The 23,616-nt window shown below is 49.0% G+C and overlaps 8 protein-coding genes and 3 non-coding genes across 11 annotated transcripts; 4 read left to right on the forward strand and 7 right to left on the reverse strand.

The window, feature by feature from the left end:
• The first annotated feature begins 1,914 nt into the window (after positions 1-1,914).
• B0J16DRAFT_t23 lies at positions 1,915-2,007 on the forward strand. The gene has a single exon. It is a non-coding gene; the product is annotated as a tRNA-Glu (tRNA).
• Positions 2,008-2,643: 636 nt separating this feature from the next.
• On the reverse strand, positions 2,644-2,740 carry B0J16DRAFT_t33. The gene has a single exon. It is a non-coding gene; the product is annotated as a tRNA-Glu (tRNA).
• A 549-nt stretch (positions 2,741-3,289) lies between these two features.
• On the reverse strand, positions 3,290-3,380 carry B0J16DRAFT_t32. Its single transcript has one exon. It is a non-coding gene; the product is annotated as a tRNA-Glu (tRNA).
• Positions 3,381-4,484: 1,104 nt separating this feature from the next.
• B0J16DRAFT_392305 (uncharacterized protein) lies at positions 4,485-5,781 on the forward strand (the record flags this gene model as incomplete). The annotated part of the gene is made up of 1 exon (XM_046131994.1): positions 4,485-5,781. The coding sequence occupies one exon, from the start codon at positions 4,485-4,487 to the stop codon at positions 5,364-5,366; it is 882 nt and encodes a 293-aa protein (XP_045990172.1). The 3' UTR covers positions 5,367-5,781.
• A 1,372-nt stretch (positions 5,782-7,153) lies between these two features.
• B0J16DRAFT_40422 (MBOAT, membrane-bound O-acyltransferase family-domain-containing protein) lies at positions 7,154-9,426 on the forward strand. Its single transcript, XM_046132777.1, has 3 exons — positions 7,154-7,497; positions 7,548-9,156; positions 9,204-9,426. Exons 1-3 carry the CDS (start codon positions 7,304-7,306, stop codon positions 9,228-9,230), a joined length of 1,830 nt encoding a protein of 609 aa, XP_045990173.1. The 5' UTR covers positions 7,154-7,303; the 3' UTR covers positions 9,231-9,426.
• On the reverse strand, positions 9,395-11,638 carry B0J16DRAFT_40500 (Alpha/Beta hydrolase protein). Its single transcript, XM_046132850.1, has 4 exons — positions 10,829-11,638; positions 10,705-10,781; positions 10,177-10,645; positions 9,395-10,122 (listed from the first exon to the last, which is right to left on the reverse strand). Exons 1-4 carry the CDS (start codon positions 11,249-11,251, stop codon positions 9,622-9,624), a joined length of 1,470 nt encoding a protein of 489 aa, XP_045990174.1. The 5' UTR covers positions 11,252-11,638; the 3' UTR covers positions 9,395-9,621.
• Positions 11,520-14,240, reverse strand: B0J16DRAFT_40377 (Hsp90 protein-domain-containing protein). The gene is made up of 2 exons (XM_046132738.1): positions 13,715-14,240; positions 11,520-13,663 (listed from the first exon to the last, which is right to left on the reverse strand). Exons 1-2 carry the CDS (start codon positions 13,970-13,972, stop codon positions 11,819-11,821), a joined length of 2,103 nt encoding a protein of 700 aa, XP_045990175.1. The 5' UTR covers positions 13,973-14,240; the 3' UTR covers positions 11,520-11,818.
• A 1,499-nt stretch (positions 14,241-15,739) lies between these two features.
• B0J16DRAFT_40374 (flavin reductase like domain-containing protein) lies at positions 15,740-16,952 on the reverse strand. Its single transcript, XM_046132735.1, has 2 exons — positions 16,598-16,952; positions 15,740-16,546 (listed from the first exon to the last, which is right to left on the reverse strand). Exons 1-2 carry the CDS (start codon positions 16,782-16,784, stop codon positions 15,924-15,926), a joined length of 810 nt encoding a protein of 269 aa, XP_045990176.1. The 5' UTR covers positions 16,785-16,952; the 3' UTR covers positions 15,740-15,923.
• Positions 16,953-17,024: 72 nt separating this feature from the next.
• On the forward strand, positions 17,025-17,741 carry B0J16DRAFT_40636 (uncharacterized protein). Its single transcript, XM_046132960.1, has one exon. It carries the CDS (start codon positions 17,142-17,144, stop codon positions 17,625-17,627), a length of 486 nt encoding a protein of 161 aa, XP_045990177.1. The 5' UTR covers positions 17,025-17,141; the 3' UTR covers positions 17,628-17,741.
• Positions 17,742-17,775: 34 nt separating this feature from the next.
• On the reverse strand, positions 17,776-19,837 carry B0J16DRAFT_40633 (Vps5 C terminal like-domain-containing protein). The gene is made up of 3 exons (XM_046132956.1): positions 19,208-19,837; positions 18,171-19,154; positions 17,776-18,121 (listed from the first exon to the last, which is right to left on the reverse strand). The coding sequence occupies exons 1-3, from the start codon at positions 19,745-19,747 to the stop codon at positions 17,966-17,968; spliced, it is 1,680 nt and encodes a 559-aa protein (XP_045990178.1). The 5' UTR covers positions 19,748-19,837; the 3' UTR covers positions 17,776-17,965.
• A 184-nt stretch (positions 19,838-20,021) lies between these two features.
• On the reverse strand, positions 20,022-23,554 carry B0J16DRAFT_330555 (WD40-repeat-containing domain protein). The gene is made up of 4 exons (XM_046126479.1): positions 23,057-23,554; positions 22,382-22,564; positions 21,530-22,335; positions 20,022-21,481 (listed from the first exon to the last, which is right to left on the reverse strand). Exons 1-4 carry the CDS (start codon positions 23,219-23,221, stop codon positions 20,353-20,355), a joined length of 2,283 nt encoding a protein of 760 aa, XP_045990179.1. The 5' UTR covers positions 23,222-23,554; the 3' UTR covers positions 20,022-20,352.
• Between the last annotated feature and the right edge of the window lie 62 nt (positions 23,555-23,616).

Raw genomic sequence — 23,616 nt, forward strand, 5'->3', positions numbered from 1 at the left:
GCCTGTGGTATCTTACTGACTACAAGTCTTGCAGTATTCCGATTTCTTCTCCGTTAAAATCTCGCAAAAGCTAGCCTACATTAAACTCATTGTTCCATGAGAGGTTTATGTTCAGCCCCACCACCCTTTAGGAATGGCACACAATTTTGTATATCATTACTTTCTTTTGCCACAAAGATATTGATTTTAGACTTGTAAAAACTTTGAATCCCATCTGTTGCAGTGTCTCTGACATCTGGCGCACATGTTGAGTCCTGGAGCTTGTGTGAACACGGTATTGCTTTACAACGAAAGTCGTTTACACAAGTTCAACTGGAACGGCTTTGCGAGACGAGCTTCTGCTCCAACAATAATGGCAAGGAAAATTTCAAGCAGATATGTCTACTTCTAGACCGCTGGGCCAATACGAACCAATAGACCAAGGTGGCGCGGTTGCCAGTTCCAGCAGTAGTGCTAATTGAAATGATAGGTATATAAGTTGTAATGATTCTGTCTCCTTCGACGCGGGTCAAACCGCGTCACATTGGTCGTAAGTGGTCGAACGGTTAAACTTTGAAAGGATGCAAGCTAACATGGAAAAGTATTGAAACGATACAGAGGTTCGAAGCCCCAAACTCTGCTCAACACAACAACATACTAATATCCGTTTAGAAGATTAGCATGGCCCCTGCACTAAGGATGGTGAGTTACAGCGACAGTTGCCTCTATATCTTCATATTCTAACCAGTCCTCTTAGACACGCTCAATCAAAGAGAAGCTACCAATTTTTTTGTAATTTTTTGCGTTGATTTGATATCCCTGTTTGTTATAATCGCGATCCCGGTGATGGTGGCACAGCTCCACACCAACCTCCTTATTTCCACAGCCCCCCGTGCCGAGATGAGCCCCACAGAAATTAAGCTTCTCATGCAATCAATTTAGATGTGCCGTCATGATGCCATGTGTTTCTCTGCACCTGAAGGACAATGACAATGGACATATGATACCGGTGCGAAGAACTGTCTGTCTTGCACCTGATAGCAAAGTAACTGGTTTATCTGTTTCTGATACTCTAGTCTGAGTCTCACTAAGTGTCTGCATGATATGCCAGAGTTGCACTCTGATTACTTACTTGAGGTTGGATTCTAAGTACTCACTTCTCAAGTATGCTCTTTGAGTCAAGTATATCAACAAACAGAACGCGCCTCTGTAAAGACCTCCCTTGAGAACCTTAGGCACTTGAACAGTCGGACGGGTTCGCGGGCCATGTTAAGCAGTGACGGTGCATCGCTCAGCTAACCACCTGGTGATCGGTAGAACTAAAAGCTCAAGCTTCCACAACTGCTTCTCCGTAAACCAAGGCACCTTTCCTTTAACTCGATAAAACAGACGTTATATTCAACAGCAGGCAAATAACACTCTCTTCATGTGCATTAATTTTTCCAAGTCTTTCCCTAATATGCTTGACAGTAAAGTCAACCTCCACAGGCAGGGCAAATCTTCTTATTGGAGTCATCACAGAAGAAGTCGCCTACAGCAACTAAACTCTAACTATCGCTAACACAGCTGTGACTCAATCCCACAAAAAGCTGCTGTGCGAGACACAGCAGCCTTCTCTTCCTTCCTTCCAACAACTACATCGGCCTCCTGTCCTCTCTTTATGTACACTATGCAGTCGCTTGTTCTATTCACCAGACCTTCGTTTACTCTCCAACGACGACATGGGTGTTTCCTCAATCACCCATGATTACCATGCCTGATATGCCAGATCAAACATGCCAAAGCGATCTCGCCACTCTCTGACCATGTGAAGACCACAGCCAAGTAAATGAGCAAAACAGGCGTTAATGGCTCTCAATGGAAGTGTCCACTGTCCTGCACAACACCACGACGAGTTTGACGCGATGTATTGCCCCGGCTTTCAACAAGTTAGCATCCGGTATGGTGTAGTGGCTAACATTTCGCGCTCTCAACGTCAGTTAAGAGATCAGTTCCGCGGAGCCCAGGGTTCGATTCCCTGTACCGGAGTCCTTCTATTTTTGCTTGTCGCAGCTCTGTAGAAGGAGTAACCTTTTGCAGTAATGGCAAGCAAGCAACAAGGGCGGAGGCGGCGGATATGTTCGATGTGCTAGCCATCCAAGTATCCATTGTATAGCACTTGCTTATCTTGTTAGATCTCAACTAGCAACACTGATGTAATCGCGTGTATCAGTGTATGCCGCAAAGTCATCAGGACATGTTGTGGTGACTGGCATGCTTCCTCAGCAGTTCCAACCAATCCTGGTATTGTATGACTGATAAAGGTGGGAAAGGCGGAAGCACCTTTGCTGATCAGAAAGCTACCATCTGTGACACTTGAACAATAAAGTGCTTCCCTTTCAATTGGGCCTTCTGTAACCGGAAGAAGATGTAAAATGCCCCGGATTACCGGCTCCATCCTAGAGAGGATACCCTCTGGCACATTCTTAAACAAAAAAAAAAAAAACACCATTGGACTGCTGTCTCTAGCATTGGACATAGTAGCAAGTGCAAAATAGCTGCAGCCATACCTTCCACCTACTCAGGCAAAAAGATCAGCATCCCAGGTTCCATCCAATGCTGAGAGGCAACTCTGAACGTCACCAGTAGATCGTCCAGCAAAAAGACAAGACAGACAAAAGATAACTCCGGTACAGGGAATCGAACCCTGGGCTCCGCGGATCGAGAAGATTCTCCCTCATTGAATGAGAGCGCGAAATGTTAGCCACTACACCATACCGGACGGTGGTTGACTGTTGATGGAGGCTTCCGAGCTGTACAGGACCTAAGACGACGAAAGGCCATTGTGCATGGGATGTTGAGGCTTCGCATTACTTGCGCACTGGAGACCGGCAATTCGCGATGAGTTGTCTATTAGGCTCCCGATAATGTTGATGATGTGTTGATGAAGGAGTCAGGTTAGACCTGGCGGTTGCTGAATGTTAATTCCCGCAAGCATGGAGAACAGTCGGGCCAAAGCCTAACCTTCCTGTTCCGAAACGTGGTTTCTAGAAATGGCAAGTCCCCATTTCATGTCATCATCAATTGCCAGGATCGTTAGTCATCTATCGAAAGCTGACGAACCCCTTAATGACTTGTCCTTGATCCTGTCTTTCTTCTCATCAACAACAAATTGACCGAGAAGACCAAGCTAGATCAACCTCTGTAGAGTCTGTTCCATCCCAACCAACACCAATCATATGTCACTTAACCACCACCAGCCGATGAAGATGACCGCAAAAAGAACGCCAGAACGACAAGTGTCGTAATCACAACGAGTTGCAAAAAGAAACTCCGGTACAGGGAATCGAACCCTGGGCTCCGCGGTACTTGATCTCTCAGGTTCTGAGAGCGCGAAATGTTAGCCACTACACCATACCGGACGGATATGGCTGTTGTTGAAGTGCGGTGCAGCAACAGCCACCAGGTTCTTCGCAAGTTGTTGAATCTCGCTGAAGTTGATCCAGGAGATTGTTTCATCAGCTGAGGGATCAACAGCGTTCTCGATCTCCTCGATGTTCTTGACGTATCGTAGTCATGCCACTACTGATGTATCGATGTAGGCAACAGATCATTATCTCTTATTCGACTGAGAGTCTTGTTTGCTTCGAACTGTCTGAAACTGAGAAAGGGAACTGTTTGCTTAACATTTTCCAAGATTCTGGAGAAGTGAGGGACAGCATAATACCGATATCGCCTCGCTGATATAATTCCCTGGCTTTATATACTACTGACACTTCGGAATTACCCGTAGTCTGTCGAAGACGCTGCGATGATAAGGCCCTCCGCGGCTACTATCAACTCGCTCTACAATGTGAACAAAGCTGGTGTCCTAAATGAAACGAAAGAAGTAGAGCTGGAGAGAACCGGCTGCATCATTGTTGTGATCCTGTTCGAGAAAGCAATCCGGGATTCGAGCTTCACATTGACTAAATGCGAACTGACTGGAAACGATCGCAGTCCCAGGGGCTTTTTCGTGCACAGATAGTTCAAAACTAATCACTCAGTACATTAGAGTAATTACTTCATTAGTATTTAGGAAACTTAACAGCGCAAGCGTGTATCTCTAGGCATCAACACCCGCGGTAATACTGCGATTTGCAGTGCAAGTGTGAGCTGCAGTGCACGACTCATTTCCAGTCAGGTCGTGAATCACTGTCGGCCAGCTGCGGCCAGTCACTGCTGCCAGATGCACAGTTGTTTGTTTACATCCTCTTCTTTACCTCATCTTTCCATCATATCCTTAATCTTCTCCTGTATTGATTCTCCTGTACTGGGTCTCCCCTAAGCCAACACTACTTCCCAAGGTTGAAGACATTCAGGTTTAAATCCACTTGCTCTTTTTACGATTAGTCCTACACGAGCATTGCGCTTGAAAACATCACCATTCCCTTGTGAGTTCTTGGCAATCTAATGACTGCGAAGATGTTTGCTAATATGGAACGTGAAGAAACCGTGTGAATTCTTACCGCCTACACGCGTTTACAATGGCACAGCAAATGACCGACCGGACTGCTTCACCACCAAAGCGCATCCGGCCGCAGCTCATCGAGGCCACCTATATCATGAGTCGTGACCAGGCGATGGACGAGGCGGGCGACATTGTGAGTCGTCTCGGACATCGCGACTATGACCAGTCAACACTTGTTTCTCAGATGGCCGAATGGCTATCTGAACCTGTTATCAAGGTACTAAGTGAAGATCTCAAAAACAGAGTGTTTTGGTGGTGCGCGCAATACGACCCAGAATGGTTGGAAACTATCCGGGGAGCAAACGAAGATCTATTGGAGTACCGCTATGTGTCCCCAATCGAAGAGCCTCCTGCGTCTGTCAATATCGAAGACAAGATGGTGGAAAAACTTGACGCTATCAAGGAAGAAATTTTGGAAACTCAGCGAGAGGGGCTCGCTGCTATAATGGCTAAATTAGAACTGCAACAGCCTCAAGGCCAGACTTCCCCCATGGGCTCACCGACGAAGCGACGACGGATCAACACAAGAAGCTCGGCAAACGCGACGGCCGAGAAGGCTGAAAAGATTCACCAAGCTCTTCGGCACCTACTCGGAGACAACAGTCAACTCCTTACAACATTTGAGGAGTTTGTTGGGAGCATTGACGCCGACATGCTACTCTCAAAGAAGAAGCCACTTTGGTCGAAGGAAGAGTTGGACAGTTTGAAGAAGGAAGCGCGGGCACAAGGAGTCAGCGTAATCGAGTATAAACTACTCGATAGGAGCCTGCAAGAAATGCAAGATGCCGACCTACCCATCGCAAACTTGGCCGCCTTGGCCCGTCTTCTGGTGTCGACGGACCAATGCAACAAACTGGCAGAGAAGTTCCCCTTTCCCTTCCAGTGTGAAGATGAATAATGGGCTCAGGGGGAACCGAGCCATCATTTCTCTTACAACGAGTAAAGAGGAAACGCATTGCCGCAGTCTCTGGAACCCTACGAACCACCACTGGGTCATAAACTCAAAAAACTCCTTCAAGACCCCGACTTCCGAGATGTCACAAACACCGAGAAACCTGGATGAGTAATGATACAGACTCCTTACAGCGTTGCTATGCGGCAAGACGCTCATGCGGTATGGCATAGTAGTATTGTGTTTGGAGCCTTTGCGTTTGCAGAGGTAGGGCCATAGGTTGGAAGTGTACGGATGGAGGTTCTGCCCTTCCATAGAGCATTCTTTGATCAGACATGTATAGCAGCAGACAGCATGCGAAGAACCTGAAACAAATGATCTGAAATCTCGTCTGCATAAGCACAAAGTGAATAAAAAGTTCCGTTCCTCATTTTGATAGAGTCAGGTTTGGTTACGGTGATGAGCCAAGCTGTATGGCTTAGCCCATCTCGCGTGTAATGAGACAGCCATTCATCCCATGTCACTCTTTTCAACCGTTTCACTTAATGATCCGAGTGGCTCACTTGCTTATAGAAAGCAGAGAGCCTCATAATGGCGTCAATGTTCCATGTCTCCTCTAATCTCTATATTCATGTGGACACTTCATCATGCAGGTCCAGGGCCCTCTATTGCTTCTAAGCTTCCAGACAAGCATGCGCCAATATGTGATGGTAATATGGTGATTACCCCAAAGTTCACTCAGTGCAATTCTTTGCTTTGTAGAATAGGCAATTGGCAGCTAACATAACATTGAAATCAGGATGCGTTATGTGCAGCCTAGGACGGAAATAAACCCCCCAATGGATGAGCTTACGGATCGTCGTTGCGTAACCTGATCGTAGCCAATGTCATGTTAGTTGTTGACAAGGAGGTACCAATACTACCCAAGACACTTTGGCGATGAATCGAGAAACGACCGGGGATAACGAGGAGACATATGCTGCAAGGATTCTGATACGAAACGAATCACATCAGACAACGTTAACCTTCGAAACCAGCTGTCAGCGAATAAGAGCAAAGAAAGGGGCACGCGAATGGAAAGAAGAATACGGCGGTACATGATACGCGTATAGTTCCTAATCTAGTAGGGGTCTGCGCAAGAGGCGATAACTCTGGACGATGTTTCGTGATAGCGTAATTTTGTTTTATGATGGACTCTGCCTAGATAAGGCGAATTGATTGACTAGAATTAATTCTCGGGTCACAAGGTGAATGCGTTGTCATTTGTAGAGAGACAATACTTGAGTGCGTGCAGAAATGACGAAGGACCCCCATGTTCTAGGGTTACGTCATGAGAGAAGGAGAAAAGTTAGGGGTTCACCCGCCAAAAAAAGGGCACCTGCAACTGGAGCTCTCCAAGTCTATCTCCATAGTGTATCCATCTCCAGCTGTCATCAAGAGCCAAGCCAAGCCCTACAGTACGCCGCTGCTTCCGCTGTAAGGTGACCGTGACCCCCAATCCAACCTGACCCAATATTTGGATCCTTTTTCTGTAGCGTGGTTCCTTCAAGGATTCAAACAAACAAGTATTCACATTTCTTGGCTGTCCTACAGCTACGTCGTTCCTTCTTTTTCCCCTTCTAGGGTTATACCTGCCGCTCATCTTTTCTCATTACCCCCCTCTTTTGCTTATAGTACCGTTTTCCAGCATCATTGACGACATCTCGAGTCTTGAAGCCAAGACTACTTTAGTTCCGTTAGGGCCAATCGCTGCCGTGTCTCACATTGTACGACTAAAACAACAAACTTGGTCTTGACTCAAGTCTTGTTTCCGACTCTCCGTCTTCGCCGAGCTACTAGACTACAGTAGTACATTAGCCAAGTCTTCCCCCCCAAGACGTGGTCGGATGAATCCCCAACATTGATCGCGATATACCACAACACCACAAGATACGATCGCGACCATGAGCTCTTCCATAGAGGCTCTTCCTAACGGGAATGGCCATGTTGGAGATCATGACCACGTCCTTCGCCCGCGACCGCGCAAACCTCAACATTCACAAGTCTCTGATGTTGTTCGTATGTCGACGACAAGTGATGGCGAAGGACACCTCATGCCCGACAACGTCAGCATAGGAACAGCCAGTGGATTGACTAGGTATGCCAGAGACCAGGTCTTAATTGCGTGCTGAAGCTAATTGCATACAGCGGTCGTTCTACACCCGTCCCAGAGAATGCGCCTCCATCCGCCAAGTCACTATCCACCGCTCGAAAACAAGTCCGCGCTGAACAACGCCGCCGTATATTCCCCGCGACCGACTTTGCCTCGCGTGTGAGCCACTTCGACCCCGAGAGCGAATATCGAGATTTTCATGGCTTCTTCAACTTGTTCTGGATAGGTCTTGCTATTATGGGCATTACCTCTATGCTGCGCAACCTGAAAGACACAGGGTTTCCTCTAAGAGTGCAAATATGGGGTCTATTTACGGTCAAGCTTTGGCATCTTGCCATTGCTGATTTTCTCATGGTTGCGACGACTGCCGTCAGTTTACCTCTGAACCGCGCGGCAAGGAATGCCAAAGCAGGAAGCTTCCTCGACTGGAATCGAGGTGGAGTCGCCATTCAGAGCATCTACCAGGTTGCTTGGCTCTCTCTTTGGATCGTTGTACCTTTTTACTTTGAGTGGACATGGACTTCTCAAGTATTCTTCCTTCTGCATACCATGGTGCTTCTGATGAAAATGCACTCGTATGCTTTCTACAACGGACACTTGTCGCATACGGAGAAGCGACTGCACGCTCTTGACAACCCCTTTTCGCCTCACGACCGACGACCGGCCTACCAGTACCCCAGCACCGATTTCCCTGGCAGTGTTACGACTGGAGACTCTACCAGCGCCAGTGCGAAGAAGCGTCGTCGACAACGCCAGAAGAAGCAAGAGGCCAAGCAGAACATCGCCAATGGGAACAAGAGCCATGATGAGGCAGAGCCTGTCAACAACGACCTTCTAGCTCCTAGCCCCGTTGGTAGCGCCAACAACAGTGCTGATGAAGTCGATGAGCTACGAGAGGACCTTGCCCGTGAGCTTACGAGTCCCATTGGCAATGTCACCTACCCGAACAACTTGACCTGGTCGAATTACACGGATTATATCTTTTGCCCGACACTCTGTTACGAAATCGAGTACCCCCGGACTTCGCATATCAACTGGACTTCCCTAATTGCAAAGATCGTTGCCACTTTTGGCTGCATTTTTCTTCTAACTATTATTTCGGAAGACTTCATCCTGCCCGTCCTTTTGGACGCCTCGGAGCGTCTCGACGCCGTCCCTGCTGTGTCGTCCGTATCCGAAAAGCTACTCATCTTAGCCGAGACTATCTCATGGCTACTTTTCCCTTTTATGCTTACGTTTCTCCTTGTATTCCTCGTCATCTTCGAATACGTCCTCGGTGCATTCGCTGAAATCACTCGCTTCGCTGATCGACATTTCTACTCTGATTGGTGGAACTCAACCGACTGGATGGAGTTCTCCCGCGAATGGAACATTCCTGTATACAGCTTCCTTCGGCGCCATGTTTATAGCGCTTCCCGAGCTCGCATCGGTAGAGGTGCTGCCACTGCGCTCACGTTCCTCATCTCTGCTTTCGGTCATGAGATCGTCATGGCTTGTATCACCAAGAAGCTCCGAGGATATGGCTTCGTCTGCCAGATGCTTCAGCTACCCATCGTTATGCTCCAACGTACACGATGGGTCCGTGGCAAGGAGACCTTGAACAATGTCTGTTTCTGGGCTTCAATGGTCCTTGGTCTCAGCATGGTAAGTCTCTAATCTTTTCTCTCCTGAATATCGCTAACCTTCCGCAGATTTGTGCTCTCTACGTTCTTGTGTAGTCGACCATCATGTTACAGAACAAACATTACGACAGCATGGATATGCTGGCCATATCCAGCGATATTCTACCAGGAGAGTTGGAGAAGATAAGGACTCATGGTCCCTGTAAAAGTCGCCGTTGTGACTTGTGTACAAGTGAGCTTTTAGAATCAAGTACAGGATCGGATGGAGAATTGGACTGTTGTTTATCACATACTACAGATATATAGATATATACCCCTTAGTCAATATTGAGTTTATCCTTTGTTTTAGTCAAATGCCTACTAAGTGAACGAAATGCTTGCATTGACTCAGACGTATCCTATATAAACATGATGTGTATGTTGACAAGATTTATACATATCGAACCCCAATGTGATACTGGCTAGATCCGCACTACTATATACACACCTATGCCGAATTCTTGACTGCGGCAGCCTTGTTGCATCCCTTTTCCAAGCTACTCCAGGAATACGGCCTTACAACAATCTCATTCTTGAAGCCAAACTCAATTCCGCTCTGAACCCCTCTCTTTGGCGTTGGTTCCCATCCCATCCGGGTCAAACCCGCCGATGGATCCTGCGCGAAGGCGAGCCAACAATCCTGCATGGCATGACTGACTTCGTATTCGAACTCGCTGGACTTCTCGCGAGCTTCGTCATGGGTTCCCATGATCAGAGGGAGCTCAGCGCTGTGGAATGCGCCTTCTCCGCCGGGCATGATGTTGGTAAAGTTGGGGGAGTACATGTAACGCCATGTGTTCACACCCGCAGAGGACCGGACGATGGTTTCGTAGTGTGCTGGGCAGTGGAAGGTGTCGTCGGGCTTGACTTGATCTGGTGTATTGGCTCCTGTATGCTCGGGCTTGGCAGTCAAGTCGCCTTCGTCTCGGGTTGATCCAATGATTGCAGGCTAATAGATAGAGATCAGTACGGGAATACGGATATGCGATTCCGACCAACTTACAAGCTTGGTGACATTCAAGATCCTCTCAGTATAGTTGGAGAAAACAGTCCGCTCATCAACAACAGGGACAAAGCTCATAGTCTTTGCCTCATCAACATGTCTCTGGACGTCCTTCCAGGGAACACGGCGCAGACACTCAACATAGTCACGCCTGCACCCGAAAGACCTAGCAAGCGAAGTGAAGTTGCTGTTGGTATCATCTCTGTTCCTGAGTCCGAGGAAAGCTGAACCTGAGTTCTCGATGTATCCAGCAGCGATGGGTGTTTTAGGATACGCATATTGGTAGAAAGCCACAGACATAGCGCCGGCGCTTTGACCCCAGAGGATAATACGCTTGGGATCACCGCCGAAACGAGAGATGTTATCGTTGACCCATTGCATGGCAAGACGCTGGTCTAGGAGTCCTAGATTCTGCTGTTTGGGGCCGAGGCTTGGGGCATTGGGAAAGCCAAAGACTCCGAGACGATAGCTATCGAGTAACAGACTGGTTAGTATATGGACCAGGAGAATTCCTAGAGATTCACATACTTGATGCTGACAACAATGTGCTTTTGGCTTCTCTCGACCCATTTCTTAGGAATCTGATAAGCAATACCACCGCCGCCCTATATCAAATCAGTCCGAGCTGTTGTACATGGAGCAGAGAACATACCTCTACAAAACCTCCTCCATGAATCCAAACTATAACAGGAAGCGGCTCCGTCTCAGGACACAGAGCATGCGATGGTGCCCAGACGTTCAAAAACAAACAATTCTCGCTTGTGCTGTTAGGCTTAATGAGAAATTCAGGAGCCCAAGGACCAGTGGCAGCAGGTTCACTCTGAGGACAATTCGGACCAAACGACGTAGCATTAAGTTTTCCAAACTTCCCTTTAGGTATCGCTGGAGACCATCGTAGCTGTTCACCGTAAGGAATACCGAGGAACTGGGCGACGTTGGAGGACTCGTCTCTGAAGCCTTTCACCTCACCTTGGTCAGTTTTGACCGTTAAACTTGGCGCTGTGCAGATGTCGTTAGCGAATACAACGGCCAATCCCGAGAGGACGGCTACAACGTTGAAAACGCCGATCTGCATGGCTGATTATTGACAGCGTTACCAAGTCAGACATCAACGGTGAGCCGAGTAAAAAACTGTCTGCGGCTTTATAATCGCATCGCTTCTATCAAAACAAGGATCGAACCCATTTCCATTTCCTATAGCCGAGAATAAAGATGCGGGGGGAAATCTGGGTCTTGGTGTAGTATTGCGACGATCATGGCCAAGAAAGTCTTGTTGATCCGAGTTGGAGTCTTGAAAAGGCAATCATGGATACGCCCGACCCGACCCGACATATAAGTCAAGTTACATTTAAAGGAAACACTCATACACATCGAGATGCATCAGTCACGCGATCAAAGACCAAAAGTTATTGTTCTATACCATTTCCATTTCGCATCTACTTCATCTCTCTCGTGATCATAGAGCTAACTAGAGTTACACCCCGTCCTCTCGAACTGGGGAATTATGGCAGATAAGGCGGCTGCTCAAATCCGACGAGTCCGCATAAAACCAGAAAACACAAAGACCTTGTTGCTCATAAAAACCGAAACCCTTCAACTCCGTTGACTTTTTATGGTATCCCGTTTAGCATGCATAGATCGTTTAGTCGACCTCCTCCATGGCGCTGTCACCAGCGGCGGCAGCGGCAGGGGCGTCGGTGGCAGCAGCATCGGCAGGAGCGGAGTCGTCCTCCTCGATGTTGAGGCCAAGCTGGACAAGCTTGTGGATGCGGTCGGCGAAACCAGCGGGCTCCTCAATAGTGAAGCCAGAGACAAGGAGAGAGGTCTCGAACAGAAGCTGGACAATAGACTTAACGGTGCGGTCGTTCTCGCCGTCGGTCTCGACCTTCTTCTTGAGCTCCTGGACGATGTGAGACTTGGGAGAGATCTCGAAAGTCTTCTTGGAGGACATGTAGCTGGACATGGAGGTGTCGCGGAGGGCCTGAGCCTTCATGATACGCTCCATGTTAGCGGACCAACCGAACTGACCAGTTCGGATGGCGCAAGGAGAGGAGCCGAGCTTGTGGGAGACGACAACCTTCTCGACCTTGTCGCCGAGAACGTTCTTGAGAGCCTTGGCAAGGTTCTCGTACTCCTTCTCCTCCTCCTCACGGGCCTTCTTCTCCTCCTCGGTCTCCTCAAGCTCGAAGTCCTTGGTGATATCAACAAGCTTCTTACCCTCGAACTCCTTGAGCTGAGTCATGGCGTACTCATCAATGGGGTCGGTGAGGAACAGAACCTCGAAGCCCTTCTCACGGAGAGCGTCAAGGAAGGGAGACTTCTTGACAGCGTTGGTAGACTCGCCAGTGATGTAGTACATGTTGTTCTGGTGCTCGGGCATGCGAGTGACGTAGTCGGAGAGGGAGGTAAGCTCATCACCAGACTTGGTGGAGTGGAATCGGAGGAGCTTGGCGAGGATGGATCGGTTCTGGGAGTCCTCGTGGATACCAAGCTTGAGGTTCTTGGAGAAGGCGCTGTAGAACTTGTCGAACTGCTCCTTGTCCTCAGCGATCTCCTGGAAGAGCTCAAGAGACTTCTTGACGATGTTCTTCTTGATGACCTTCATGATCTTGTTCTGCTGGAGGGTCTCACGAGACAGGTTGAGAGGGAGATCCTCAGAGTCGACAACACCCTTGACGAAGCCGAGCCACTCAGGAATGAGGTCAGTGGCATCATCGGTGATGAAGACACGGCGGACGTAGAGCTTGATGTTGTTCTTGGTCTTCTTGGTCTCGAAGAGATCGAAGGGAGCGCGCTTGGGGACGAAGAGGATAGCACGGAACTCGAGCTGACCCTCAACGGAGAAGTGCTTGACAGCAAGGTGGTCCTCCCAGTCGTTGGAGAGAGACTTGTAGAAGGAAGCATACTCCTCTTGGGAGATGTCCTGGGGGTTGCGAGTCCAGATGGGCTTCTGCTTGTTGAGCTCCTCCTCCTCGATCTTGGTCTCCTTGACCTTCTTGGTCTTGGGCTTCTTCTCCTCCTCCTCGTCATCGACCTCCTCGATCTTGGGCTTCTTGTCATCACCCTCCTCGGTGACCTCCTCGGCGTCCTCATCAGGGACCTCGGTCTCGGTCTCCTTCTCGACGTGGAGGTAGATGGGGTAAGAGATGAACTCGGAGTGCTTCTTGATAACCTCCTTGATCTTGCTCTCGTTCAGGTACTCCATCTGCTCATCCTTGAGGTGGAGGATGATGGCGGTACCACGGCCGAGCTGCTCGCCCTCGGTGTCCTCGGCGATGGAGAAAGTACCACCAGCGCTGGACTCCCAGATGTACTGCTCATCATCGTTGTTCTTGGAGATGACCTTGACCTGATCGGCGACAAGGTAGGCGGAGTAGAAACCGACACCGAACTGACCAATCATAGAAACATCGGCACCGGCAGTAAGAGCCTCCATGAACTGCTTGGTACCGGATCGGGCAATCGTACCCAGGTTGTTGACAAGGTCCTGCATTTTGTTAGTTACTGAAACAGGCAACTGGCAAACGATCTAACTTACAGCCTTGGTCATACCAATACCGGTATCACGGATGGTAAGAGTCTTGTTGACCTTATCGGGGATGATGTCAATTCGGAGGTCCTTGCCAGAGTCAAGCTGGCTAGGGTCCGAAAGGGCCTTGTATCGGATCTTGTCGAGAGCATCGGAAGCGTTGGAGACAAGCTCTCGGAGGAAAATCTCCTTGTTGGAGTAGACGGTGTTGATGATAAGGGAGAGAAGCTGAGAGATCTCAGCCTGGAACTCGAAAGTCTCAGACATTGTGTCGGGTATCAAAGGAAATCGTGACTGTTGAAAAACGTTAGATATTGAAGAGGAAAGAGTAGATTTATAGTTGTAACGTCTTGATCGGTGAGCTAGGGTGGGAAGTGGATGGAGGGGTACAGAATGCTCTGGAATTCAAGCTTGCAACAACCATGAGCCACCAGTGTAAGCAAGAATAGCAAATTCAGTAAACAGTAATCTGGTAGAAGATTCTGAAGCTATTCAAGCTGTAACAAAAGGTATTCCAAATGATCGTGAGGAAGAATTCGAGACAAGCTGCGTGCAAGGCTGATAGAGGTGTAGCGGGGGGACCGCAACGGCGAACGCACGTACCTTGAGATATTCGTTACAAAAAAGAAAAGGCTAAAGACAAGATGGCTCGTCTAAAGGTAAAGTGAATCTCCTGGTGAGAGAGAAAAGGAGAATTTGCAAAAGCGTGAGAGAGATGATGTTTGGAGAGAAAGGGAAGAAAGGTCGAAGCAGAGGTAGGTACAAGAAAAATATGTATGCTGGCGGCCGGCCCCTCCTTCCTTCCATCTGTTTCTCCCAATGTGAAGGGTTCCATGAGATTCCACGGCCCAAGAGTCCACCTAGCGCCGCCTACAGCTGCTCTCCCCCGCCTTCCGCTGCTACTAGCCTACGACTGTGTACTTACTGAGGGGCGCTGCAAAAAGGCAGCCATAGCAACCGCCCGACTTTGCACTACTGTACCGTACGGCAAGTGGCCAACGCAGCTACTGCAGTTTGCCTCTGACTTGTCCGGTCCCCATTCCTTTTGCCTTCTCTTTTCCTTTGCGGTCTACAATCATCGAATAGAAGAGTACGTACACGCTTACTCCAAAAAAGCACAAAGGGACCAGGCGGCAAATATCCACGTTTGTCTAGCTTGGTCTCGATTGATTGGCCAAACCCTGCCAGAGTCTTCCACGTTCTTCCCCAACCTTGATGTGCATCGCCTCAGAATGTTCATCTTTTGCGAATTCAGGTACCACAAGCTCCCGAATCAAACATTCGACTATTGAGATAGCGGGAGCAGAGATTTCACCGATCTACATGAATCATAAAAAGGTCATTATGAAGGCAAATCCCGTTTGTTATTGTTAGTGCAAGTTAGCAGAGCCTTTCTTTATCGCCATTGTATTTTTTCGTCCTCGAGATTCTCGGCTGCGACACAATACGACCCCTCATTCGAGGCTGAAAAGGACCCCTGTTCACGTTCCTAGGCTTTCTAACAAAGTCCCACCGCTTCCTTTCCCCAGCAAAAAACGACAACCCCTCGATTTGATCGAATCTTCTAGCCATTTAGACGGGCTAATGCTTCTGTTGCCTGTTACCTGCCTGCAAGATGGATCTAATTGAGGCCTGTCAACCGCAGCAAACTAGGCTTCAACTGTGCCAAACCGTTTCTGTTTTATGTATAGACCAATAGAATTCATTATCGACACTGACAAGGCTGAGTTTTGGTGTGTACAAATAGCTGATGTACCAATCGGGGGCCAAAAACGAGGCGGACTGCATAAGACTTCAAACATCAGTTGTCAGATCTTGGTGTTTGTTCTAGGCTCTAGGCTCTCTCTAGGCTCTCTCTAGGCTCACTTACCATATCTGGAAGTTTTCATCCATACCATTGCCCACTGCTCTTCAGAAGATCATGGAGTCTTCTCCCCCGGCTTCCAAAGTCAATTCTAGCGACTAGGGTATCAGAAGACTACCGACTGAGACATAGGTACAGCTTACACCATAGCATGGCGGAGAATATTCTACTGCGTTCCTACTCAATAATAAATTCCTCGTAATCATCGATCGTGAACTTTCGAGAAGCAAATACGACCTCATGATTCCATGTAAACATACATCTAGTCATAAAATACAAGTTACTATACATAGTACAGCATACGCTGGCTCTGCCTCAGGCTTTCGCACACTCCCAGCTTTTGATATACAACACTTACATCTCCAAGATTCCTCCAGCCTGTCTATATCTTCTATCCGCGTATACAAGACCAAAATCCTCATCCTGCTCTTCTCCAACCCTGACCATCTCAACCACTTCACCAACCACAATGACATGATCCCTCACTCTCATAAGACCCTCTTCCGGTGCATCTTGTAGCACCCTGCATCGAAGTGCAAACATGACGCCATCTTCCTTCAACACTGGTGCCTCATTGCCATCTTGTGTATAATCAAGTCCTTGAAATGCATGCCCGCCAACATTGCCTTTTGTAAAGTGACTTGCTACATTCGCGCCCCGCTCATCCCCAGAGAGGACGTGCACGTTGAACTCCCCGCTTGCTCTTATAGCATCCAGCGTTCTGCTCGGTATCGCAATGTTGAACGTAACAAGAGGCGTCGGTGTAAGTGTAAGAGAGGTGAAAGATGACATTGTCATAGCTCGTGGGCCGTCGCCGGGTTGGTTGGATGTGCATACCACGACACTATGGGGGAGAAGTCGCATTATGGAGCGGAGTTGTTCGGGAAGAGGAACATCTTTGGTCGGATGAGTGGTAGGAGGTGTGGCTGGTGATTTATGCCATGGGTTTGAAGTCGTAGAAGTATGATTTCTTCTATCTATAGTATATATCATTAGCTAGAGTATCGACCCGGACAAAGAAGACTCACGATGTAGCGACCATTGCCACGCGCAAGACGTGGGTATCGACCTAGAAGGTCTCTCATAGCCTGATATTCCTTGATTCAAGCCTCTCGAACATCTGGTACTCCGTATAGAGCTCAATCCTCTTATCCCACCTCTCGTCATGACAAGTGCTGTCGCAGCGCCATTGCGCAGCGCTCGGGAGCTGTTCATTGCCCACCACAGCGCATTATCGACAAATGCACTCGAAAGAACCGTAATAGGCGATCAGGATTCTCCTTGCAATAGAAAAGCGATGCACGTTTATTTAACTCGTTTCGCAGGTTTCGGACTCCGACGCCAGTCTAGAAATGACGAAGAACAATTACCGTTTTCTTATCGATAAGCCACAGAGCCCCTGCTTGGTGGTACCCGCCCTTCGGACCTCGCATCCTAAATTTTACCGATCAACTTCAGGTCGATCTCAAGCTTCACCACCACCAGCCAAACGGTCCTCAATCGCTATACCCTGTCTTCAGGGTCGTCAAATCGTTTCCTCCGGCCCCGCTCGTAGCAGCACTTTAATTCACGATGGCCAAATTCTCTGTCTCACCAGCGACTCTGTCGCCAATTCGAACAACGCTCTCCTCAACATCATCATACTCACCAAGCCGCTTCTCCCTCGGCCAAGTCCGTCACGCAACCTTTATCCCCCGACCTCGCCGACCCTACACATTCACTCAGCTCGTCACATTGTCAGACGGCTCTTCATACACCATGCGAACAACGTCACCGCTACCCATCTACCGAGCCGCAAAGGACACACGCAACACACTGCTATGGCAGCCATCCGAGAAGTCACTCAAGAACGTCGAGCTCGATGAGGCTGGTAGATTGGCTGCTTTCCGAGAACGTTTCGGTCGTGCCTACGATGCCGCTAATGCTGAAGAGGGCGAGGAGGCTGCCGAGGATGCAGATGGAAGTTACGCGGATCTTATCACTGGATATGCGCCTACACAAGATGCCAACACTATGAGGGATTCGGGACCTAAGAAGCAGGCTAAGAAGAGAAAGTAAACGATATGATATGTGAACGGAACAAGCGAAAAACGATTACCGCAACACCAGTTTCTCTACCCAAAATCCTTAGAGGGTATAAGTGCGTCTTGTATAAATTACTACTGGCAACGTCCGAGAATTGGAGCATGAGGTGGATGGGGGTGGTTCAATATGTACAACAGTTTAACAGTCCCCGAGGCTTGTAAGATATAAAAACACGTGCCCACGATTCTCGGAATTATTCAATGGTCAGACATCCCTGTGGACGTGAACATGAATCCCTTCTTTCGAGCGTGATGCCATTCCTAAACGACAGAACCGTGGTATTGCGCTGTGAACAGATGTATCGCGTGGATCTAGTCCGAGTCTTCGTCTATCCTTGCTCGAGCACGGTCGACAGCAGTATCACCTCCCTTTTGTTGCTGCTGCTGGTATACTGGAGGCCTATAAAACACTGACTCGTCGTCTTCAGCGTCGAGTTGCATCAAGAAGGTCTCCCATTTCTCAATAAGCTATGACTTGTTAGCACCCTTCTTGTCTGTCGGAAGCGATCTTTCTTACCTCCTTTTGTGCCTCGACTGCACTCTCAAGGAATGTCTCGACTCCACTCTTGAAATCCTCCACCTTCTCCTTTTCGAATCGATCAAGCTCATTCCTCATCAACCGGCCCATATCCTCAAATAGAAGTCTGGCTTGGTGCACCTTGCGCTCTGACTCGCCTACTTCGGCACTCATTTGGTTGAGTCGGTCTTGCTGACTCTTTCCTTGCCTCAACAGCTTGTCTTGAGTAGTCTTTTTCTTCTGAAGTTCTGATTCGGCAGCATGCCATGAGTAAAAGGCCTTTTGACGTTGACCGAACGCCATCTTAACTGAGCCGATAAGGCGGATGTACTCTTCAAGAATAATTCCAAATGTCAAAACATCCTGCTGGGCCTGACGATCGTAAACATCTCGAATAGTAAGTTGAAGCTCGGAGAGGGCATCAAGAGGCCCCGATAGTGATGGCGACAGCTCTACAGTAGATAGCGCATGAAGGGAAGCCGAAAAGTCACCGGCTGCCTCGGCCATCATCTTTCGCTGGCCAACCATAGTCTCCATAGCCTTGAGAAGGCCCTTGAGCTGGTTCTCGAGGGCATCAAGATAGACCTTTCGGTCATGGAACCAGTCGTCCTGCTCGACAAACTTGTTTCCGCCTCCAACATTGATACCCAAAGATCCAAGCACACCCTTGCTCTCAGTGGGAATAGGGTCCCTTCTCTCCTTGTGCTTGATATCTACATTAAAGGTCTCGCTTTCCAAGAAGAGCTTCAAGTCGGGGTCGTGCTGTAGTGTAGGGTGTATCGCGGTCTTGTTGAGCATTTTCTCGAGTGCAGCTCGTCGGCTCTCAACAAAGTTGCTGTCAAATCGACCAACAGCCTGCTTGTCCGGAGGAGGTGGGACGACAATTCCGGGGTTATTGCCATGAAGAGTAGTATAAAGCCAGAGGAAGTCCCGGTATCGTCGCTTGACTTCAAACTCAGGCTGCTTGTATCCCTTAGAAGTGGTCTGTTTCTTCCAAGTCAGTCTCAATTGAGGTAATTAAAATTTGTTCCTTATACCTTAGTTCTAACAGAATAAACAATGTGAGAGCTCGTCAGATCGCCAACTTTGTGAGGATCGCCAACGGTAATCTGGAAAGTTGGCTTGGCAGCTTGTTCAACGCTAACGCTAGGCTGATTGCTGCTCCTCACAGAGCTTGGCTGCGCAGCTTCAACTGGTGGAGGTGCGCGAGGTGCCTTAGGTCCATCGTTCTCCTCATCGTCAATATGGTGAGGATCCGTAGGTCGTCGTTGCTGCTGCTGTTGAGGCATGGTAGTACGAATCACCATCTGCTCCTTTTGCGGAGGCACCGGAGGAGCATCCTGGGCAAAGCCATTGTCTTCGGGAACAGCGCCGAGGGGACCGAGAGGATCATCGACAGCCTCGAGACGTGTGGGTTGAGCGACCAGGCGACGGGGCCCTCTCGACGGACGAGGGGCGGATGAGGAAGCGGAGGGAGCTGGGGTAGATGATTGCGAAGCGGAGGCCGAAGCTTCAGGCTGCGACGCCTGCTGCGAAGCCTGTGATGAATCGGCCCAAGGCGACTCTTCGACGTCCATGGCTAATTGATGCGATCACGAAACTTGAAGCTAAACTTCCACTGTCGTAATATGTCGTTAAGGTTAATGGAGTGGCTTGGGAGGTGAAGGTTGGAAGCTTGGAGAGCAAGCACCCACGCAGGCGGACGTCAGCGGAGACGGTCCCACTCTTCCCCGTACGGCAGGTACGTATCGCAATATCAGCTGCGCCGTCTCATTGCGACTTACAACTTACATCACCTTATACACTCACTGTAATTATTTTACATCCATCATCAGTACGAACAATAGTGATTGGGCATTATCAATTTCTATTATTATCGGGAGCCCAGTGTCTGCTGTTAAATCTCCAAGCAGTTCTCCCCAATACTGAATACAGCCAACGCCTTGAGCAACATCTATCTAGCATTGATGCATCCATTCCCAGTCAGGACCTATTTGTCCAGTGAATAGGGCAGTGAAATTCGTGCTGTTTTCTTCAAAGCGGGTATCTCGTCCGTTTCGTCACCCGCTTCCGTTGGCTGCTCAGGAGCCATGGTTGGCAATCCTAAATCTATCCCGAACTGTGCGGCAAATACTCGCTTTCGGTATTTCGCAAGCGCAATTGGGTCGGCACCCTCTCGCTCCTAACGCTCGGGGTCGTAACATCCTCCCACAATTACCAAGTTCATCCGTGTAAATTTGACCTTCATCACCGGCGTCTTCTTAGTTGGGAACGCGCTGATCTGGTCTGGGGTGATCATGACCTCCTTGTTCTTCTTCTTATGAGTTCCGGTGGTGCTGGCACCTCCATTTTGCCCCGAAGTTGCAGCTGCAACGCGAGAACCTTCACCAGCAGCGCCTCCAGCGTTTGCGCCATCCGTTCCCACTGCCGCTGCGTCATGGCCGGCTTGCTGCTGACTGGCCTTTTGCGGGTCAGCGGGCAGCTCAACATCCCATAGTCGAACTGTACCGTCTTGGCCACCAGATGCGAGTACGTTGGATTCGACACTGAAGCTTAGTGACCAGATACCACCCTTACCATGGCCACGTGATCGCTTGATGCGTGTTCCTTTAGCAAGGTCCCAAAAGAAGATGTTACCTGCGCAATCGGCACTTGCTAGGATCTTGCCATTTGGCGCGCATTCCATTGCGGTGATGTACTCGTTGTGGCCCGTGAAAACACGCATGCAAGCACCAGTCACTACGGACCACATACGGATCGACTTGTCAGTCTCATCAGAGGCGGAAAATACATAGAGACCGTTGGGATGCCATGCAAGCGCTGAGATGGCTGTATCATGGCCGACCAATAGTCGCTGAGGAGAAGCATGATCTTGCATCCATACTCTAACAGCCTTATCGTACCCTCCGCTGAGAAAGTAGTGCCCATGAGGGCCCCAGAGTGTTCTGAATGCAGGTCCGTCGTGAGACTTGTACAGGCACAGACAGCTCCAAGACTCCAACGACCATAGACGAATCTGGCCATCCGCCGATGCAGATAGCAGCAGCTTGGGCCGGGTGTCCATGGCTGGGTTTGATTTGCCTTCATCGCCAAAGAGCTTTTGCGGGGGACCAGATACGGCGTCAGAGAAGGATACGTCGTACACAGGGCCCGAGTGCCCGATAAGCTTGCGGCTGTTGAACTTGGCGTCCTTCTCGTGCGCGTTCATCGTGGGCAGGGCTTTGCCATCCAACGACCATACTCTGATATAAGATTCAGTGGTACCGGCAGCCACCAGCTGCCCATCGTTGGAAAAGTCCATAGAAGCGACACTGCAATTTGTTAGCGCGAAGCTCTCAGTGTTCATCTAGATTACTCACCTCCCAAGTGTGTTGTGGAAAGTGAACATGCATGCGCTGATCGGCACGCCTACGCCTCCGGTGGCACCATCAATCTTGAATCGATCGCGATTCTCCCTGAGCTTTTGCATCTCGAGCATGATGTCTCTCGGTCTAGATGGCGGTAGAGGCAGTTCTGTTCTGCTGGGGGCATCTGCACTCTCCTCACGCTTGATCTTCTGGTCAAACTCATCCACTAATGATGCTTTTCCTGGAGGGGGTGGGTTTCGTCTTTCTTCTTCTTCTAGTTCGGCGCGCACATCGTCACGAAGATCTGCGTCCATAGGCAAGGGACCGAGCTTCAGGGGAGTGGTAGGGTCCAGAACATCCTTGTTAGACAACCCGATATTGACACCTGGAATACCCTCGTTGGTATCCACGCTCTCTATTTCCATGTTTCTTGATCGTCTGTAGACGGCCTCGAAGCTAAAAGGAGTGATAGGCCCGCGAGCTGTAGAGTCAATCTGACAATACGTTGCCAAAAGCTGTCGAATAACGGAACCGCCTTGATCAGACTCGCGCTCGAGGAAATTGAAAAGATCCCCGCTAGCGTGTTGGTTTAGAGGAATCCGGTACTTGTTCTCCCGGTACAGCTTTGTCATGGGATTCTCATTGATGTGTTGAGGCAGGGTGATGGTCCCAAGCGTCTTAAGATCGTCTGCATGGACTGGCTGGAAGTTGGGACCAATATCCCTTAGGAAGGCTTTGGCATCTTCAGTGTAGGCATGGTTGACAAGCTCTAGGAAAGAGTAGACAAAGACAGGCCAAAGCAGTTTAGACAGTTCAAACTGGAGTTGTTAGCGGGACAAGAATAAAATGAAGATCTCGGCTTACCTTGTAGATGTCCAGGTTGTTTTCTACCCATTCGCGAAGAAGAGCAAAGGCCTTTTGGTACTTTTTTGGGCCAAGATTAGCCAGCTGATAGATGGGTTTACCATCTGGGCCAAGATGCTTCGATTCTTGACGAAAGACTTCCTCTGTGCGATTGAAACCTCGCTTGAGTAGATAATCAGTCACCTATGAACGATTATGTGTCAGTCTCAAGTTCCCCTGAAGTCCATAGTGGCTGGGCACGCATGCGCTGAATCAAGATAAAGCAAAAGAGGAGGCGATGAAAGGAAAGGCTGACCACTTCATCATGAGTAGATGGAGGGAGAGCACCGGAAGGTTGAAAGGGCGGCATCGGCGTGATGTGTACGGATAACGAATGAACCGCAACGATAATCAACAGGCATGATACCCTTGTTTAATGCGCATCCAGAGGTATCGAACAAGTGTGATTGCTAAGAGAGCGCCTGAGTTGTCGGTTCGTTGAAGTTCGAGTGGATAAGTTCATCAAGCTTTCTTGTTAGAGCGGCATTGCGAGTTGAGCTTTGCAGAGCCCTCTAGGCATCAGAGCTATGCCACTCAGTGTTTATGCAACTGACTGACAGCAGGCATTGTGCTGATTCATCCAACAAACACGCAATCGGGGAGAAAAGAAACAACAAGATATAAAAGAAAACCTACTATCTGGTTAAGGTTTTGATTAGACATTGGTCCTCCCGTCGTGCTGGTGCCTGTTTGTCCTGTTGTTGATGTAGTTGTATGCGCGGGAGCTGGAGGAGTAGCAGCAGGCCCTCCTTGATATGCACCAGGCGCAGGGGCGCCTGGTGTTTGCGATGGGGCTGACATGATGAAAACTGATGGTCGGTACCAGAATGCTGCCTAAGTAGTATCGAAAGCACCCAGACACGCCTATCCGTTGCGCGTACTGAGAATGAAAAAGCCTCTCAATTAATGACCATGTCCCAATGACAGGCCTTCGTGTAGATGGTTGCTGGCTTGCCGACAGAAGTTGGTGAGGTGAAATGACCGACGCTGTATGACGAGTTATTGTTTAATGGTGGTTGAGCAGGGTTAAAAGTGATTCGACACTGAGTATTATAACTGATTGAAGGTGCTTCTGATGAAACTTTCAAAACGTAAAAGTAAATTTGATGGCAATCTTGAATATGTATCCTTGAGTATGCTAAAGGTTAATGTCCGTGACAGACTCAAGCGCGCCCCAACTCGTGAACGCGACCGTT

The sequence above is a fragment of the Fusarium flagelliforme genome (assembly GCF_020744385.1).
Source record: "Fusarium flagelliforme strain FIESC 12 MPI-CAGE-AA-0113 chromosome Unknown B0J16scaffold_1, whole genome shotgun sequence".
Taxonomy (NCBI): Eukaryota; Fungi; Ascomycota; class Sordariomycetes; order Hypocreales; family Nectriaceae; genus Fusarium; species Fusarium flagelliforme.

Excerpts from the sequence above, each read along its gene's own strand:
- B0J16DRAFT_40422 (XM_046132777.1), top strand. The coding sequence starts at position 7,304 with ATGAGCTCTTCCATAGAGGCTCTTCCTAACGGGAATGGCCATGTTGGA. Across the intron at positions 7,498-7,547 it reads ACAGCCAGTGGATTGACTAG|CGGTCGTTCTACACCCGTCC; the intron begins GTATGCCAGAGA and ends AATTGCATACAG. Across the intron at positions 9,157-9,203 it reads TGGTCCTTGGTCTCAGCATG|ATTTGTGCTCTCTACGTTCT; the intron begins GTAAGTCTCTAA and ends AACCTTCCGCAG.
- B0J16DRAFT_40500 (XM_046132850.1), bottom strand. The coding sequence starts at position 11,251 with ATGCAGATCGGCGTTTTCAACGTTGTAGCCGTCCTCTCGGGATTGGCC. Across the intron at positions 10,646-10,704 it reads CACATTGTTGTCAGCATCAA|CTATCGTCTCGGAGTCTTTG; the intron begins GTATGTGAATCT and ends GTTACTCGATAG. Across the intron at positions 10,123-10,176 it reads TCTTGAATGTCACCAAGCTT|CCTGCAATCATTGGATCAAC; the intron begins GTAAGTTGGTCG and ends TCTATCTATTAG.
- B0J16DRAFT_40377 (XM_046132738.1), bottom strand. The coding sequence starts at position 13,972 with ATGTCTGAGACTTTCGAGTTCCAGGCTGAGATCTCTCAGCTTCTCTCC. Across the intron at positions 13,664-13,714 it reads GTATTGGTATGACCAAGGCT|GACCTTGTCAACAACCTGGG; the intron begins GTAAGTTAGATC and ends AACAAAATGCAG.
- B0J16DRAFT_40374 (XM_046132735.1), bottom strand. The coding sequence starts at position 16,784 with ATGAACAGCTCCCGAGCGCTGCGCAATGGCGCTGCGACAGCACTTGTC. Across the intron at positions 16,547-16,597 it reads GTGGCAATGGTCGCTACATC|ATAGAAGAAATCATACTTCT; the intron begins GTGAGTCTTCTT and ends TATATACTATAG.
- B0J16DRAFT_40636 (XM_046132960.1), top strand. The coding sequence starts at position 17,142 with ATGGCCAAATTCTCTGTCTCACCAGCGACTCTGTCGCCAATTCGAACA.
- B0J16DRAFT_40633 (XM_046132956.1), bottom strand. The coding sequence starts at position 19,747 with ATGGACGTCGAAGAGTCGCCTTGGGCCGATTCATCACAGGCTTCGCAG. Across the intron at positions 19,155-19,207 it reads TTTATTCTGTTAGAACTAAG|ACCACTTCTAAGGGATACAA; the intron begins GTATAAGGAACA and ends TGGAAGAAACAG. Across the intron at positions 18,122-18,170 it reads CAGTCGAGGCACAAAAGGAG|CTTATTGAGAAATGGGAGAC; the intron begins GTAAGAAAGATC and ends AACAAGTCATAG.
- B0J16DRAFT_330555 (XM_046126479.1), bottom strand. The coding sequence starts at position 23,221 with ATGTCAGCCCCATCGCAAACACCAGGCGCCCCTGCGCCTGGTGCATAT. Across the intron at positions 22,565-23,056 it reads ATCAAAACCTTAACCAGATA|GTGACTGATTATCTACTCAA; the intron begins GTAGGTTTTCTT and ends AATCGTTCATAG. Across the intron at positions 21,482-21,529 it reads TTCCACAACACACTTGGGAG|TGTCGCTTCTATGGACTTTT; the intron begins GTGAGTAATCTA and ends AACAAATTGCAG.